The sequence below is a fragment of the Melanerpes formicivorus genome, unplaced genomic scaffold (assembly GCF_026170545.1).
Source record: "Melanerpes formicivorus ecotype bairdi unplaced genomic scaffold, bMelFor1.0.p_v2 SCAF_1, whole genome shotgun sequence".
NCBI classification, from domain to species: Eukaryota; Metazoa; Chordata; class Aves; order Piciformes; family Picidae; genus Melanerpes; species Melanerpes formicivorus.
The window spans coordinates 28378021-28397401 of NW_027142353.1; the positions used below are offsets into that span (position 1 = coordinate 28378021).

General features: G+C 41.9%; 1 protein-coding gene across 2 annotated transcripts in view; it reads right to left on the reverse strand.

Annotated features, from left to right (window-relative positions):
* TMEM182 (transmembrane protein 182) overlaps positions 1-18696 on the reverse strand; it is a 36504-nt gene extending 17808 nt beyond the window's left edge. The window contains exons 1-4 of one of the 2 annotated variants that reach the window (XM_068137947.1): positions 18530-18696; positions 14024-14139; positions 2649-2748; positions 1229-1327 (exon numbers count right to left, since the gene is read on the reverse strand). In XM_068137947.1, the coding sequence (XP_067994048.1) occupies positions 1229-1327; positions 2649-2667 (118 nt within the window). In that variant the 5' untranslated portion in view covers positions 2668-2748; positions 14024-14139; positions 18530-18696. Of the gene's footprint in view, positions 1-1228; positions 1328-2648; positions 2749-3157; positions 3508-14023; positions 14140-18529 lie in introns of those variants that run through there. The other variant, XM_068137940.1, reaches the window with a different exon arrangement.
* Positions 18697-19381: the final 685 nt, after the last annotated feature.

Consider the following 19381-nt stretch of genomic DNA (forward strand, 5'->3'; position numbering starts at 1 on the left):
ATCATGCAATATAATTTGAGGATCCTTTTTGAATGTATGAGCGAATAGTGGAATACAAACTCAGTCTATATTATTAGTAGCTGATAACTCTGTCACTTTCAAATGGAAAGAGAAACTGTTCTAGATGTGCTGTGAAGTTACAGATAGATCTCTAAACAGTGAATTCTGAATTCTTCCTGGACAAACAGTTCATAATTTCCATAGATTAACAGAGCTATTATCAGTCCAATTTATTTTCTTTTTCATGTCTGTACCATAAAAATTGGATTCTGAAGGCACTTCAATGTTAACAAAGGCTTAATTACAGCCTCAGGACAGGAAGGGATCACTTAAGTCAGTGAATCAGGGAGCTCATAGCCGTGCAGCATCCACACATCACAGGTTATTTAAAAAGTCATGTATATTTGGAGTGATTTACTTCAAATATGTTTGCATAAAGCCCTTGATCTGATTAAATTTGACCAACATTTCAAAGTAGTTTTTAAGATTTGTTAAAACCAGGCATTATTCAAATATAAGGTCTTAAATTACTCTATATCTGCATATATAAATATCAGGATCTTTGTTACAGCGCTAGTTTCTCAGTGTTAATATCTTTATTTAACATAGCATGTATTTTGAAATATTACAGAGAATACACATATATTTAAAAATAGCTTAGTTCACCACACAAAACAAAACTGCCTAGTGATGCGGTTTTAGGCTACAACATTCATGTATTGCACACACTGTTCAGAGGAACTTCAGTGCCTCAGTTCTCTACAGTGTCAATGGAGAGGAGCTGATACATTCAGCAGTTGGTTCCATATATCTGAGTTTGTGGAATAAACTTAGACAGTACCAAGGCCCCTCTCCTCCTTCCACATGTAGTAACTATTTAAACAACAAAACAGTTTTATGGGAATACATGAGATGAAGTACACGTTTAAGGGATTCAGCCTACGGAAGATACTTTTTATGTTGGAGAAAAAAGCACTAAAAAGGCAATGTCTCCTTTTTCTAAAAATTACTTCCATTCTGCCATCATGCTTAAAGCAAAATATTCATTTAAGTGCTTTCCTACATAGTGGCTTAAATATGCATGTTGGAACATTAGGAGAAGTATGAAACACCAGAACTCTAGTAATTAAACTGTATGGAGTGATAAGGCTGTTTTATACTGAAGCATCCAAATTGTTCACTTAAAACTATAGGCATTGTATCCATTTTCAGCCAGAAAAATACTTACTGATTGCAGAGTCATAGGAGGTTGAGTTGTGTTCATCTCGAATAAGAGGAAATGGTGACAGGTAAGCATGAGTACAATTCTTAGAAGGTGACTGGTTAGCTAGATGCGAAAGAAAGCTAAAGATTAATATTTTACTGGATTGACAATAAAACGTTTTAAGCCTGTACTTCAAACAGGTAAACTGAGTTTTGTAGGCCCAGATTCCAAGTTCTTTCCCAGGCAATAGCTTAGAGTGGATTTGGTTTGGTAAGAGGCACCAACCTTGTTATCCAGGCAAGGATATTCCTTAATGGGCAACAGAGATTTGTACTGCTTTACTGTACTCAGTAAAGCATCCTTGCTGAAAACACACTGCAATTTATATGCAATGCATACTAATGCTTTTATATGTATATGTGCCTGTCTGTTGTGAGGGATAATTATGCATGCCCCACCATAAGAAAAAAGACAACCAGGAAATTACTTTCCCTCTTGTGAAAGAACAATGGAAAATACCAAGGCACTTCAAAAAGTTTACAGTCTCAACAAATAGGAGTTTAGTCTATGGAATCAATATCCCCAGAGAAGGGTAATCTCACCCTTTATAATAAATGCTTATAAAAATATCACCTTTTTCCTTGTGAAAGATAAAGGCTGACTATATCTTAAACCACATTTAAATTTCAGATTCCTGACCACTGAATTCTCCAGATAAATAACAAGGGGAAATTAACTACAGTGAATAATAGACTGACCACCTAAGACCAAGGAATATATTTAGCAAAATAGGGGTTATTGCAGTCAAATCTGTATGATGGCACCTGCTTTTCTCAAGGATTGTGGAAATCTTGCAATAAAGAGAGGGAGCTCTGTACCTCAGAGGTGGGGTCAAAGACCAGAAAAGAAGGTTGTTTGACCTCCTCTTCATGGAAGATTTTGGTTGTAAAATACTATCTGAATCCTAGCATATATTGGAAGATTGCAAAAGGTCATTTGTCAGTCTAGTAGAGGAATTCTCATGGACGTTATATGCCTTACATACTTTTCACATGTCCTCTTAAATCACTTGTAGAACTAGTTTGAAAAACTCTCTGAGCGAAAATTCATGGACCATCCTAACCACTAAGCTCTTTTTCCTTACCTTACAAAAATAAACAGTCTGTTTAACAGTAAACAGCAGGAGGCTGTCCTGACGAGAATGGAATCAAGTTAACAGGGCAGCCATATCACTCATAGCATAAGTTGTTAGTTAAATACGTATTATTTTGTCCCAGGGTTTCTTTCAGTACCGATTACAAACACATTTTTCAAGAATTTATTTTAGAGTAGCTGAAGAACATGATCACCAATGAAATCCAATGATTCACAACATGGTAATAAAGCCCATAACAATTCTGAGAACAAACTACTGTAGATAATTTAAAAGGAAAAAATTACTTACTATACCAGAAATTCCACATGCTGGCATTATTCTCTCCTACATTTCCACTAAACCAGCACCTCCAGAAGAAACCTTCATGATGGAAAGTGGCCTCTTCTCCCTATGGGGTAGAGGGAAAAAAAAAATTAAAAAGAGACAAAAATAAAAAAAGGGGGGGGGAGGGGGGAAGCCATTATAATTCAGTTTTTAAATGGCTGAAAGTATCAAGTTCCACTGAAATTAGATGTCTAGGTAAAAAACGCCATTATCATAATGAAACACAGCCTACTCAAATATAAATTAACTATGAAATACCTTACCAGTTATACATCATTTGAAAACAATGACATATTGCAAAAGGAATTTGTCTTTTGTGATATTACTAGAGTTGATTACAACTGGTTACAAGAGGTTTTGAAGCAGGTTTGTAAGCCTCCAGAAGGCGAAAATGATTTCACACACAAAATAAACACATCAGAGAAACCTAGAGATGAATAATTCTTGTTATAAATAAAAATGTCCATACTAACCCCAACATCTTCAGGTGCTTTTGAACATCTTCCTATTTCTGTAGCGAGAAGCCAATAATCAGTTCCAAATGCCACCAAAAACAGCAAAACCCCCAGAGCCGCAAAGAAGCCTCCAAAAAATATCCCCACACTCAGTTTCATTATCAAAGTTCTTCTAAAGAAAAAAGGTTAATTATGCAAGAGAACAGTAAAATAAATAAAAGTATTGGCAATGTGACAAAAAAGCTGATTGGAGAATACAGCTCTTATCAGAAGAAGCTTCCCTTGATCTGACTTCCTGCCTGTGCCCTTCTTCCAAATGCCCTGTGAGATGGTGTTTGTCCCCTAATTTTTGTTCCATGTGGCTGACTCAAGACTGACAGATGGAAAGGCCCTTCTATTTTAGGACACTGATGGCAGAGCTTCATTATGTTTCTCTGTCTGGGCAAGGCCAGTCAGAAATAGCTGACCTTCCCCTAACTAATCATGGATTGACTTGAAATATTATTGCAGCTGGTGCATCAACATCAGTGAAGATAGGGATGGAGTTGAAATGGGTCTGTTCACCCATTCAAACGAACAACATTACAGAGCACACAGTAGCAGCAAGGGCTTACGAGGTTCAGGCATGGTGGTGAATGTTTCCTTGGCTACTAGCAGGGGAGGAAACACACCAAACACTTTGGAAGTTACCATGTCACATTACTAAACGAAACTTCAGAATTTTTTTAAGGAACTGTAAGACATGGTAGCCAAATTGCAGAGATGCTTGTGAAAAATCCTAACCTTTATTAAGAATACAGTTAGTTTAAAAAATTTACATCTTACACTTAACAGCAATAGCTTTAACAACACTAAACGAAGCATTGTCTTTATTCAGATGCATCTTATTTGCATATAGCAGAAATGCATGCAATTAAAAATTCCTCCCAGAATCTGATAAAGAAACTTCAATCTCTTTATAAATAGAAGACATTGGTCCATTCATGTGCTTTGGCTCCTTTGGAAGGTGATGAGGTAACATATTTAAGTTGTAAGGACTCAATGCCCAAGAAAAGGCTTTTTCAACAACTTTTGCTGCCAAGCAGGCTTTTCCAAACATCTCTAGCGGATTACAGAGCCTGCTTCTTTAGAGATTTGTTGAGTTTATACTGATCCTGTACAGATCTACAGATCCTGTAGTCCTTACCTAATAAAATTTCATTGGAATTATCTATAACCAGACTAGAAAATGTTCCACTGGCATCTCATGCTGGGAAGTGCTGGGATCAAGAGAAGGATGAAGTCAGTTTATGCCAGAAAACATAATGTCACAAAATTTTATTGCAAGACATTTAGGCTTCCAGAGGGACTCCTACTTCCGATATTCCAGTATCTGTTTGGACAGTGCCACAGTGTGCTCAAGGAAAGCAAGGGAAAGACTGTTTCTGTTACCTCTCCTAATTTCCAGACAGATGAAGTAAAGACGTGTCCTCAGTGTTTTGCTAACACTACATTATATGCCTAATGCCATATACACATTTGTTACAAGTAATATTTCTTTCAAATCTGATGCTATACTAACCTCATACACAAGCACATCTGATGTTCTGTAGTTTTTTTGCACTACATGGTCTCAATGTATGCAGAATAGTAAAGGAATTTTCAGTCCAACAGACTCTTCTTGCCATATCTGCTTTCCCTAACAACCCCTGATGCAGTTCACTTTTCTATAGCAGTAAGTGATTTCGGAAATATCTGACTTTGGAAAGTGATGTTTTACCATCTCTACTGAAGGAAAAAAAACATCAGGAAAAATAACTCATAGAATGTGCCATAAAAGCAAAGAAGGTATTTTTTAGAAAAGCATTACTTGCAAGTTAGAATAATGCTGTAACTTTTAGTCAGCCATCAAGCGCTCAGGCAGGTGGATTAGACGATTGCTGTAGTTCCCTGATAACTGAAATAGTCTTATTCTATTCTGTTCTACTCTAATGTGTCCAAAGAAAAAAAGTAGGGTTCAGTTCAAGACTAACAAGCCCAAATTTAGACGATATCACATAAGCTAGACACCTTTCTGTTATAACCAATAGTGATCTAGTCAATACAACCAGGGGATCCTGAAGAGTGGTTCAGCAAAACCTAGATTAGACTGAGAGAGCTCAGTTCAATCATTCAAGTAGACATCTATGTCTTGTTAGTTCACAAATAATAAAAGAAACAAAATTGCTTGTTTCGGTCTTCCTGTATCTACCTGGCTTCAGATTAGAAGTACATCAGCCACTCTGTGAAAACATTTCTGAATGACAGTACTTACTCTCATGAGTAGCTTCACTGAAATCAGTTTGCCTTAAAAGCTTCACTGAATTCCAACAACAGCTGAATCAGCTGCCTGTGCAGTACAAGTATTTATATTTAATATACTGTACATGCACTCTGGTCTCAGTTTAGAATGTTCATCCTGAGAGGATCTAATTTAATTATTCTCTTTTATATTTATGGCACATTCTCTGGCAAAGCCATCTTTCAAATACTCTAACATCTCCAGTATTATGCCCAGATATGTCAGGAATGAATTGGAAGCCATGTTAAGACTTGCTATGTCAGGTTATAAATTCATCTTATCCAATACTTGAATACTCACTGAAAGTCTCAGGGCACCTTCTATTCAATAAAATAAAGTTAAATTCTAAAGGTTCCTCAATAGAAGAGAGAAAGTATCAAGGCAGGGAAAACAAGGCCAGGCTTAGCAAACCAAAACAATCATTATTCTGAAACTTAAACAAGATTGTTACCCAATTCCTCCCAAAACTCTTAACTTTCCACAGAAAGACAAGTAGTTTAAACCAAAGTGTCTAGGCCAAATTTATCTCTACTATAATGACAATGAAGTAATTAAATAATTTTTAATATACAGTCTGTTTGGCCACTTAAGTCAAACATTCATTGATTTTTTTGAGGCACAGGGTGAAGACTGAAGGCCCTCATACAGTGGATGGATTCCAACATTTAACAAATCTGGCAGAAGTTTTATCGTTTAGTTTATATTCATTTTCCAAACAGATAGGGCTAAACCGATTCTAAATCTTCCTATTTTATTTATATATCTAAATACCTCCACCATCAATATAGTACATAACCCCCTTCCTGTATACTAGAAAACAAGCAAACAAACAAAACCCCCAACACATAAACAAACAAAAAACCCCAACCCCACAACTATCTAAAGGGGAAAAAAAACCAAACAAACCCAAGCTTGATTAGTTTATGGGAAGCGGAAGTTGTTTATTTGCTTGTTTATGTTTGTGTGTGATTGAGTAAATGTCATGCGTGAATGTTTGGAATTGGCAGGCAGCTCCTTATCTGTGCTGGCAGAAATGTCCATGATCTAAAAAGAGTCTTTAAGAACTGGCTGCATGTATCACTATATACCAAGAACCAATTTCAGCAGCTGCCTCAGAGCTGAGTCCTTCTGAGACCACAATGTCCATTTACTGTTGAAGAAAAACATTATGTATAGCAATAGAGTATCTCACCTGCTGATACAGATGCTCATCCTGGCCATCCTCCCCAGCTGGACAGTATGTTATCCATTGCACCTACATAGTCAATTGTCAGCTGCATGCTGGGCAGACATACAGAGTATAGTACACCTTGTCCATTAAATCTCTCAACAGGATTCATCTTACCTAGCACTAGACAGCTGCAGGGTAGATGACTCCAATTAAGCTGGTCACTTCAGGTTTCCTTTACAGTCACATTGGCACTTTTACAACGCAGCCTATCTGACCTATTTTTGGATTACTACTTCAATGTGCAATGAATCATAACCTAAAAGCATTATTATTTTTTTTTCTCCCCCCTTTCTGCTTACTAGGGGCTGGGCTTACTGGAATCCTGGAATAACTAGTCTGAGATATGATCACTTTAACCTCAACGCCACAGCAAATCAGTCCACAAATCACAGAATCACATACTGATGCCTGAAGGGACCTCTGGAGGCCACTTTGTCTAACCCCTTACTCAAGCAGGACTTACTAGGGCTGGTTTATAGAGACCATGTCCAGGCAGCTTTTGAGTATCTCCAAGCCTGGAAACTCCAGAGCCTGCCTGGGCAACCCATGCCAAAGCTCAGTCATCCTGGAACCTCCCATCTTTCAGATAGTGTTCATTCCCTTTGGTCTGTCACTGGACACCACCAAATAGAGCCTGGCTCTGTCCTCTTTATATTTCCTTTAAGGTATACATATTAGTGGTCCTTCTGGGCCTCCTCTTCTCCAGGGTGAACAGTGCCACCTTTCTCAGCTTTTCCATTCAGGACAGATGCTCTACCCACTTCATCATCTTAGTGGTCCTTCATTGGACTCTCCTCAGTATGTTCATGTCTCTTTTGTACTGGGGAGCCCATAAATTAACCCAGCACTCCAACTGTGGCCTCATTAGTGCTGACTAGAGAGAAACTTGCTGGCAACACTGCCAAATACAGACTAGGACACCATTCACCTCTCTGCAGCAAGCGTACATGTTGCCTTGATTAAAACCTGAAGAGGTTGTAGAGAGGACAAGTCTTCTGCACATGGATGAAATCAAGCCACTCTGAACACAAGTATCACTGAATCATTCATTCTGCAGGAACTATACCAACTTCATGAAGAGACAGATGATGGTAGCTACCTTTCTTCTGACTAAAGGGCAAAAGAAGCCCATAGCCCAGACACAGCTTCAACAGGAACTCTAATAAAGCAAGAACAACCTTTTTGAGGCATTCAGTCTACATAGGTTTATGTATCCAGATCCCTGCATCTGCAGGAGTACATCATAGGCACACAGCCACTCAAATGAACAAAACTGGAAAGCATATATTCTATTTGGATCCTACCTCATTTATTCTTTGTGCTCAGGACTTCATTTTACAAACCATTCAGCCACAGAAAGGAAGAGAAAACTTTAATATGACTGTGACTAGGTCATCATTTCACATATCCCATTCTGCATTATATATTACATTAAATCTATAGTGGATAGGTAAAAATATGGGAAGACACAGTATTTTTTAACCAAGTCATTGTCCAGGGATAACACAGTCTGCTCTAACAAGCAAGGCCCCCCACCCCACACACAGACAAGAGGAAAAGTAACACAAAAAAACCCTTATGGGTTGAGATAAGGGGTCTAATGAGACCATGTGCTATACAATGACCTTAGCAAAAGCAGCAGCAGCAGCCAGTGATAAATGGTTCCCCCCTGTGATGGGTTATGCCCACTTTGAAAGCAGAGAGGGAAGGGTTCTGAGAGCCTTGCTCTCCCTGGAGGGGGTTTCCCCCCTGGGAAACAGAGTTAGTCTGTTCCACTCCCCCTCCCTGTCCAGCAAGCATATGAAAAGGAAGCCACTGCAGCCATTTGCTCTCTTTTACTTCTGACTCACCAGGACAAAAGGACTAAGAGAGTCGCTGCTGTCTTCCTAGTTCTCTGCCATGTGGTCGAGCCAGGCCTTTTCTCCCTGCTCCATCCTCAAAGGACTGTTGGTTTTGTATATACTCTCCCTAACCATCCTTGTTCCTTACCCTTGTGAATCCTTCCTGTTATTGTGATTTATATATATGTGTATATACATATATATTGTTACTTCCAAACCAACTCCAAGTTATTTCTAAGTGGATTTACCTCCTCCCTTTTTTTCCTTATCCCCCTTTCTTTCCTATTTTTTTTTTCCTTAGCTGGGGGGGGGGGGGGGGGGGGGGGGGGGGAAGCAAAGGAGGGATTCTCAGTCTTGACCCCCCACATACTAGCTCTTAAATCCCAGTTAAGGCTCAAACCACCACAGTATTTTTGGCACTCCAACGTGGGGCTTGGAAATTAATATTCTATTTGTAAAGTATTACTTTGTTTGAGCGAAAAGGATTGGAAGTAGATATGTTAATTTTGAAGAATCTGATGTTCCAAGCTTTTGCATGTGTGTTTGGCTGGATCTTTTGGACCCATATCTACAAATTAATAACTTACCACGTGGTGTGGCTAATGATAGAGATGCTGTTCAACTGGATAAATCTTTACCAATGCAGTTGGGCATGTACCTCTTGAATTCTTTGAATTTTACTGGCAGTGGTAATTTCTCTAACATAGAAAATTTTCCTTAAGCAAGCCATGAAACTAACAGTGTAGATAAAAATGTCTTTGATGGAAAATTGCTTTACATTACAATATGCTCTATATGCTTCAATATAATCCTTATGGGGGTATTTCCTGTGACCATGCTGGGTGGGCGTAGGGCTAACCTATTAAGAGCTCTTTGCAGAGTGATGAGGCAGTCTTTTGTAACCTCTAACAACCAGAAGGGTGTGTGCTGTGAGCACCAAAAGCACTGTGTAAACACAGAGGGAAAGGTCAGACTGCAGAGAGTGCTGCCCAGCAAAAAGGGACTCCCAATCTCAGTCTGAGCCCGGGGCACAAGGGTTTGCCCCACCACCAGCAGTTCCACACTTAACCCCTGATGCTCCTGCCCATGCAGTTTCTCTAGCACCTGTCACCACACACAGGAAAAAGAGGCAAAAATCATCTTGAAACACAGATGGTGAAGAAGGCACGTTGGAGGGGCCTAGCACCTCACAGAACCCAGAAGTGGATGAGGATGACCCGGATCAGGAAATAATGACTGTTACATCTCTGCCCAGAAATGAATTAAGGCAAACTTGTCTGGATTACGCACAGAAAGAGGGTGAGCCAATACTATACTGGGCCCTGAGATGTTGGGATGAGGGGGTGGACACTGTGGACCTGGATAAGAGGGAGGCAAAGCTTTTAGGCTCCCTGACTCGTGATGTCGGCCTGGACAAAGAGTTAGCCAAATGCAATGGAACACACACTCTGTGGGCCCAGATCTTCAATGCCATCAAGAGCCAGTACTGCTCAAAAGATGACCTGCCCTGGTCCCCAGTTAGATGGACAACTATGGGACAGGGCATTCAGTATCTGAGACAGATGGCTGTGCTGGAAATAATTTATGGAGATGGCCAGCTCCCCTTGGACCCAGATGAGGTGCCTGTGAGATGGTCCTTTGTAAAGAAACTCACCCAGGGTGCCCCTCAAAAACATGCTCACACATTAGGAGGGAAATTCCTGACTGGACAGGATGGAAGTCCTAAAACTGTCTGTGAGTTTGCTAATGATTTAAGGGAATATGAGGACAGTGTAAACCAGAAACCCCTAATCTGAGTTACAGAAACTATGGCTAAAGACATTGTCAAAGAGATTAAGGCCTCTATGTCTGAACTGAAAAAGGAGAACGATACTTCTTTTTCCCCTTCTTCTTAAGAATGGATCCATGTTTCAGGAATCAGGAATAGGCGACCTTCCCCTAGGAGATTACCCCAAGCCTGTTGGGGTGTGTCAAGGGAGTCTCTGTGGAGGATCCTCTGTTAACTGGGAGAGAACATGGACACCTGGCATGGCCAACCCACCTCTGCCCTCTGGAACAGAGTGCGGGAGTTGCAAGGTGGCCACAATGGGGATAACTCATCCAGGAAAGGGCTGCCCCAGTTTCCTGGAGTGGTCTCTCTCACTCAAGAGACCCTTCTTCTAGTAACACAGGACCCTGTGATAAGTGTGAGCATCACCGCCAGCATTAGAGGTGCCCTACCTCCAGCCAGGTGGAGGCCAGGAACAGCAGAGTGTACTGGGATGTGTATGTGAAATGGCCTGGCACTTCAGAAGCCCTGAAGTACTGAGCTTTGGTGGACACAGGGGCCCAGTGCACCCTGATACCATCAAGGTGCAAAGGGGCTGAGCCCATAAGCATTCAGGGAGTCACAGGGGGCTCACAAGATTTGACTGTACTGCAGGCTGAGATAAGCCTGACCGGGAATGAATGGGGAAAGCACGACATAATGACTGCTCCCGATGCACCTTGCATTCTTGGCATTGACTTTCTGTGGGAGGGATGCTAGGGGGCGTTTGGGGTAGCAGCTGTAGAGACTGCAGGCAAAGAACAGCTGTCTACCACACCCAAACTGTCAGATGACCCCTCTGTAGTGGGCAGCCATAAGGTGCAGGATTTGAAGTTACCTATTGCCTCTCGTGTAGTATATTGCAGGCAATAAAGGACGAACAGAGACTCTCTGCACTCCATACACCAACTGATTCAACAAACAGAGAGCCAGGTGGTGACCAGCAAGGTGCACTCACCCTTCAACAGTCTAATATGGCCAGTGCAGAAGGCAAATGGGGAATGGAGATTGACTGTGGCCTACCGTGGCCTGAATGAAGTGACTCCTCTGATCAGCATTGCCGTGCCGGACATGCTGGAACTCCAGTATGAGCTGGAATCGAAGGCAGCCAAGTGGTATGCCACAACTGACATTGGTAATGCCTTTTTCTCCATTCCCATTGCAGAAGAATGCAGGCCACAGTTTGCTTTCACCTGGAGGGGAGTACAGGACCAGTGGAAACAGTTGCCTCAAGACTGGCTCAACCATCTGCCATGAGGTGATCCAGACTGCCTTAGAGAAAGGTGGAGCCCCTGAGCATCTGCAGTTTATTGATGACATCATTGTATGGGGTGAGACAGCAGAGGAAGTTTACCAGGAGGGTAAGAGCATAATTTGTATCTTGCTGGAAGCTGGCTTTGTCATAGAGAGAAGCAAGGTAAAAGGGCCTGCCAGGGAGCTCCAGTTCCTGGGTGTTTGATGACAAGATGGCCATCGCCACATCCCTCAGGAGGTGGTGAACAGGGTAGCCACTGTGGTGCAACCCACGAACAAGAAAGAGACACAGTCCTTTTGGGGGCTTGTGGGTTTCCGGGAAATGCACATTCCCAGGTACAGTCAAATTGTGAAACTTCTCTTCCATGTAACATGGAAGACAAATTATTTTGTATGGGGACCTGAGCAACAGGTAGCATTCAACCAGACAAAATGAGAGGTGGCCCATGCTATGGCTCTGGGACCTGTTCAAACTGGACCAGATACTAAGAATGTGCTGTACACTGCAGCCAGTGAGAATGGTCCCACGTGGAGCTTGTGGCAGAAGGCTCCTGGTGAAACCAGGGGCAGGCCCCTAGGTTTCTGGAGTAAGTGGTACAAAGGCTCTCAGGCCAACTACACTGCAACAGAGAAGGAAATCCTAGCTGCCTATGAGGGTGTCCGGGCTGCCTCTGAGGTAATTTGGACTGAGTCACCTCTATTTCTAGCTCCAAGGCTTCCAGTCCTGACCTGGATGTTCAAAGGGAGAGGCTCAACCCCACATCATGCCACAGATGCCATCTGGAGTAAGTGGATGGCCCTGATAACTCAGCAAGCTTGGATGGGGAGCTTTGAATGCCCTGGCATAGTGGAAGTGATCACCAACTGGCCAGAGGGTGCTGACTTCAGAATGCCACCAGAAGAGACAGTGACTTGTGCTGAGGAGGCTCCCCCATATAATGATCTCCCTGACAACGAGAAGAGCTATGCTCTATTTACAGATGGGTCCTGCCGGCTTGTAGGAAGCAAGCGGAGATGGAAGGCAGCTGTCTGGAGCCCAACAAGGCAAGTGGCGGAAGCAAGGGATGGAGAAGGAGAATGCAGTCAGTACGCAGAGGTAAAAGCTGTCCAGCTGGCACTGGATGTATCAGAACAAGAGAACTGGCCAGTGCTTTACCTCTATACTGACTCTTGGATGGTAGCAATGCCTTGTGGGGGTGTCTGAAGGAATGGAGGAAGAACAGGTGGCAAAGAAAAGGGAAGCTTGTTTGGGCCGCTGACCTGTGGCATGATATCACTGCCTGCCTGGACAGGCTGCCAATAAAGGTGCGACACATCGATGAACACATCCCCAGCAGCAGAGCCTCTGAGCAACAAAAGCAGAACCACCAAGCAGATCTGGCTGCTAAAATTTCCCAAACAGTCTTGGACTGGGAACACAAGGGCGAGCTGTTCTTAGCTCACTGGGCCCATGACACTTCTGGCCACCAAGGGAAAGATGCCACATACCGGTCGGCTTGGGATATATCAGTGGACATCTCCATTGAGGCCATCTCACAGGTTATCCATGAGTGTGACATCCGTGCTGCTATTAAGCAGGCTAAGCACATGAAGGCTCTGTGTTATGGGGGGAGATAGTCGAAATATAAGTACGAAGAGGCCTGGCAGATCGACTACATCACCCTTCCTCGATCTCACAGTGGCAAACAGCACATACTGACCACGGTGGAGGCAAGTACAGGGTGGCTGGAAACCTACCCAGTACCTCATGCCACTGCCTGCAACACCATCCTGGGCCTAGAGAGACATGTCTTTCCCCCTCCCCATCTGAGCTCTTAAATCCCAGTTAATCTATTCAGTATTCCTAAGGTTGGAAGAGACCTCAAAGATCATCGAGTCCAACCTGTCATCACAGACCTCATGGCTAGAGTAGGGAGGACACTACTGCCCACTGCAGGCTTGAACTCACGACCTTCCCATTAAGGGTCTAGATCCGCTACCAACTGAGCCACCTGAGGGGGTAAAGGCTCAAACCACCACACCTTCACCCAAGCATGCAGCAGCCAGCCCAGCAGGAGACTAACATGCCAAAACCAGAAATCAGAAGCAGTAACCAGAACAGAAAGTCTCTCATGTTACAATCTGAACTCCAAGCCCCATAATACTCTGTTCCAGACAGCACTTTCATTTTAGAAGTTGGTGTGATGGCAGCATGGTATTAAATACCCATCTGTAAATTCAACTCCGCCCATGACAATCATAACACTGATTCAAGGAGTGATGCACCCATATCCCTGCAAGTTGGGCAACATAACTAGAATCATCATAGGCACAAGAAGATGCATCTGAGTTTCTCACCTCTTTGTAAGTGCTCTAAACTTTTCTTAAAATTATAGAAGAGCCAGGCCCACACCATTAATGTTACCTGCAGTGCTTAAAAGACGAGACTCACCTCACTTCCAATTTTCACATATTTGGAATTTATTCAGAAGGCCATGAGGATCTAGCCTCCTACAGATGAGGACTAGTGTACAGTCTTTTCTGTACCGTTCCAGTGCTCCAGAGCCCCTGTGGTTAAAAATAAAACCATAGGTTATGTCCATGTGTGTATTTGTGTGTGTGCATGTGAAATAAGGATACTATAGTACTGAAGGAAAAGAACTGGAGTCAACAGGAGTCCTCCAGGCCAGGATCAATAGTATCTGAACCATATGTGACATACTTTTTTTTTCTGTTAAACATCCGTTGAAAGAAACATGGAAAGCACATGGTATTAGTTATGCTGCCTTGGAAAATTCCAGAAGGGAAGAACTTCAGGAAATGGCTTAATGGCCATGGTGGTGTTAGGTTGATGGTGGGACTCAACGATCTCAGAGGTCTTTCCAACCAAAACCATTCTATGATTCTATAACTAGGCCCAAGACCTGGAATAATGCCTTCCTTTAATAAGATTTTTAGAAATGCTTTCTAAGTCACTGTCATGCCCACCATCACTAACTGCTTTGGGGGCAGAATCAATTAAGTGATTTCTTTCCACACTCCTTACAACTGTAGATCTTTTCAGGAAGAATACTTTAAATGTCTAAGATTAACAGCAGTTTCCAAACTAAAGTTCATTTACAGTAGCTCTTAAAATGTTCTGGACTGCTAGATTGTAACTCTTTCTATTGGGCTCAACTTGCATGTAAAAAGTTGAAATTACTATTGAATGTTACCCTAATGATCTGAAGCAGTAAACCTGAATGAAATAAGTCATTGTTAAATTTGCTAAATTTGATGAAAAAAATGTACATTTGGGGGCTTGACCTTAGCTATTTGTAACACGGGAATCCAATAATATGTTCCATTTACTGAAATAAATTGCTGTAGTTGTCTTAGAACTGTCTTACAAAAGTATTTTACAAACTTTAACAATTTATAAGGTTTAAAATTTTCCCCTCTGTTGAAGGTATGAAAAGATATTTTTTCCAAAACGTTATTAGATTTTAGATGATTTTCATCAGTGCTTTCACTTTGTAATGTCTTGGAGCACACCCAGTCAAACAACTGGCTGAGGAAGGGCAGCTGCAGACTGCCTCAGTCCTTTGATTGGCAGGTAACACCAAGCACTTACCACAATGGATGTTTTCAGTAAAAGGCTGCAGATCCCTCATCTCCTCTGCTCATTAGCAAACAAGCTCAGGCATTCTCCCTCAGACTCATTTCCTTCACATTCATAATGTGAATCAAGCCCACTTAAGCAAGGCTGAGAATGGTCCAATGTCAACAGTGTAAGAAACATTTCTTCAGCAATTAAAAGTCTCTTTTTCCTTTTAAATCCTTTACATTTAATCCATACTGATCTTCAATTAGGACAGCAGAACTAGACAAATGTTGCATTACTATTCAGATTAAATAATTGAGACCAAAGTAACAAAGTTTTCCTGCTTTTCTACTTCAGGCTCCTCTTTAATCGAAAAATGAGGTTTGCTCATTGGGCCACAGAACAGCAATAAAAGCTGATGGTCACAGCTTACTTACTATGACTACCACATTAATCTCATACTGGCCTAAACAGATGCACCCTCTAAACATGCAGCAGGCATTGTTTCTAGATATGCCTTTACATTTAGAACACTTACATATCTCAGATTGCGTCACTAGATTGCATAACTTTCCTGGTCTTAGCATTATCCATAAAATCAAATTCTGATTTTCTCTCCTCTCCCAGGTATTTCAAAAAGGGCTAGAAATGAGAGGACCATCTAGACATACTCCTTCTTCAGGAGAGGCTATCCATTCACAAATACAGTCTGAAGAAGTATCAAACAATCCTGATCCCACATTCTGGTCGTCATGTCTGAGTACGTACTGCTCTACAGGCCATAAGAATCATGCAATAACAAGTCAAACACCTTAAAGTAGCAACAAGTCAAATTTCTTAAAGGAAGTGTACGTCATTGATAGTATCATTTTAACCAACCAATCTATGTAATTCTGCTCCCAAAGATATTAGACTGGTTCTAATTTCCTTAAAGCTGTAGTAAATGGTTTTCATTGTCTATTATTTCTTTAATTGTTAGCCAGTTACATTATCAGCCATACCATTGATTTATTTGGCAATTTTTATTTTTAGATTTATTTGGAAGTCTTTGTCTTTAATTTTATAGTTGCAATGACAGAACTTGAGTAGGAACCCCCAAGGTAGCAGGAACTATCTGTCTTCAGATCAAAGGCAAGACAGATTTGCCATGCTACTATATATTAATGTCTTCTTCTTATTATGCAAAAGAAAATATGTAATATATATAACTTTTAAATAAGTTAACCAAGTTTGGCAGTACCAAATCAGTATGAGATTTGTAAAAGGAAGAAACACCTATATGTCTGCTGAATGCTTTTTTCCCCTCTATGAATAATTTGCACTGACAATATTGTTGAAAAATAAAAAAGTTCAGCTATTCTTCTTTACAAGCCATCCTGCATGAAATAATAGGGAATACAATATTCCTGCCTACAATATTTTGTCCTTATTATCATTAGAAATCATGCTTAACCAACCTGATAGCTTTCTATTATGGTGTGACCAGCTCAGTACATGAGAGCAGAACAGTGGATGTTGTCTACCTTGACTTCAGCAAGGCTTTTGACATTGCCTCTCATAACGTCCTCAGAGGTAAGCTTAGGAAATGAGGGTTAGATGAGTGGACAGGGTGGTGGACTAAGAATTGCCTGAATGACAGAGCATAGAGGGTTGTGATCAACAGCACAGGGTCCTTGGAGGCTTGTGGCTAGTGGTGTTCCCCAGGGGTCAGTACTGAGTACTGTCTTGTTCAACATATTCATCAATGACCTGGATGAAGGAACAGAGTGTACTTTCAGCAGGTTTGCTGATGATAAAAGACTGGGAGAAGTGGCTGACACACCAGGAGGCTGCACTGTAATTCAGTGAGACCTGGACAGGCAGAGGTGAACCTCATGAAGTTCAACAAGGGCAAGTGTAGAGGGGGAAGAATAACCCCCATACATCAGTACAGGTCAGGGGTTGCCCTGCTGGAAAGCAGTACTGCAGAGAAGAACCTGGGAGCTCTGGTGGACAAGTCACACCATGAGCCAGCAACATGTTCTCATGGCCAAGAAGGGGTGCATTAAGAAGACTGTGGCCAGGAGGCTGAAGGAGGTTCTCCCCCACCTCTACTCTGCCCTGGTGAGGCAGAACCTGGAGTACTGGATGCAGTTCTGGGCTCCCCAGCTCAAGAAGGACAGGGACCTATTGGTGAGAGTCCAATGGAGGGCCATGAGGAAAATTAGGGGACAGCAGCATCTCTCTTAAGGGGAAAGGCTGCAACACCTGGAGCTCTTCAGCCTGGAAAAGAGAAAACTGAGAAGGGATCTTATAAATGCATATAAATATCTAAAAAGTGGGAGTTATGAGAATGGGGCTGGGCTCTTTTCAGTGGTGGTCAGTTCTAGGTCAAGGGGCAACAGGTCCAAACTAGAACACAGGAGGTTTCACTTGAACTTAAGAAACTTCTTTAGTTCAAGGGTGATGGAGCAGCAGAACAGGCTGCCCACAGAGTTGTGGAGTCTCTTTCTCTGGAGTCTCTCAAAACACACCTGGACATGTTCTGTGCAACCCAATTTAGGCATACCTGCTTAGCAGAGGGGTTGCACTAGGTGATCTCCAGAGATTCCTTCCAACCCCTACAGGCCATTCTAAGATTGTATTATTATACTGCATTATTTTCATCTCTGGAATCTGAGAAGAATGCAGAATTGACAACTCTGGTTTCTGAGAGAGACTGGCATTTACATAGAATCTCAAAGATTTCACTTGGGCTCAGTTTCTGCACAAAAGTCAATATGCCTAACAGCCGAGGAACAGCACTTAACTCATGCAACACCGTTTAATAATCCACCTCTTTAACATTTTCCTCTGATAAATCTTTGGACCATTTTAATTTTTGCTACGAGAGTTAAAATGACCAAGGCTAAAAATAGTGCACCCCTGAGCAGACAGTGTAATGTTAATTCCCATGGTGGTCTAATATTTCAACATTTTTTAACCAGAGGAATTGTATGCCACTGTGATCTCCATTAATGTTAGATCCAGAATTTTAAAAGTCTGAGATGTTTTGTTACTCAAAGTGGCCTCAGAGAGGGGTAATGGCTTCAAACTGGAAGCTAGATTTGGATTAGACAATAGAAAGAAATTCTTCACCATGAGGGTGCTAAGGAACAGGTTGCCAGCAAAGCAAGGGAGGCTCAAACCCTCTAAGTATTCAGAGCTACATTGGCTGGGGCCTTGAATAACCTGGTCTAGAAGAGTTGGAACTAAAAGATCACTAGGGTCCTTTCCAACCCAAACCACCACTCTATGATTCTATGAAATTAAAGATGCATTTTTTAAGTCATTTATGAAACACCAAAGCCATGGAGATATTAAACAACTGAGTTATTCTGGAGACTCTGTTAATACCTTTGTGCCTTGGTATCCTAGGAACATGTCTTGCTTTCCAGGTTTGGTTGTTTGTCAATTTGGGGTCTTTTGAGGGGCAAGTGGCGCCAAGCTTAATTCCTCATAACCACAAGGAAAAACCACATTCCCTTCCCGTGATCTAAATCTGTTGAAAACCCTTGATTCTGTGATATTTCCTCTGAAAACACAAAGAAGTAAAGTTATCCTTTCGTCATTTATTAAATATTCACACACTTACTAACTGCTGCTAAATTAAAAAATTTAAGTCACCGTCATTTTTTGAAAGTTTCTTCTTACTGATAACTAAAATCAAGTTGAAATACCTCCTCTTCCTTGTGCATTTGGAGGACCTTTTTAAAGTCCTTAAAACTGTGGCTCTTTCATTGACCCCTGGGCTAGCAGTGACACAAAAAATCCCCTTTGCACACAACATGAAGGCATTCTGCACATGAGTTGCCCCCAGCATGTCCAGCAGATGGAGAGAGGTTCTCCTCTGCCTCTACTCTGCCCTAGCAAGACCTCACCCGGTATATTGCATCCAGTTTTGGGCTCCCCAGTTCAGGAGGGACAGAGATCTACTCGAGAGAGTCCAACTGAGGGCTACCCAGATGGTTAAGGGAGTGAAGCACTGCCTTATAGGGAGAGGCTGAGAGATCTGGGGCTTTTTAGTCTGCAGAAGACGAAGGGGGGTTTGATAAATGTTTATAAATATGAGCGCCAAGAGGGAGAGGACAGGCTCTTCTCAGTTGTGCCTTGTGATAAGACAAGGGGCAACAAACTACAGCACAGGAAGTTCCGCCTCAACGTGAGGAGGAACTTCTGTCCCGTAAGGCTCACTGGAAGAGGCTCCCC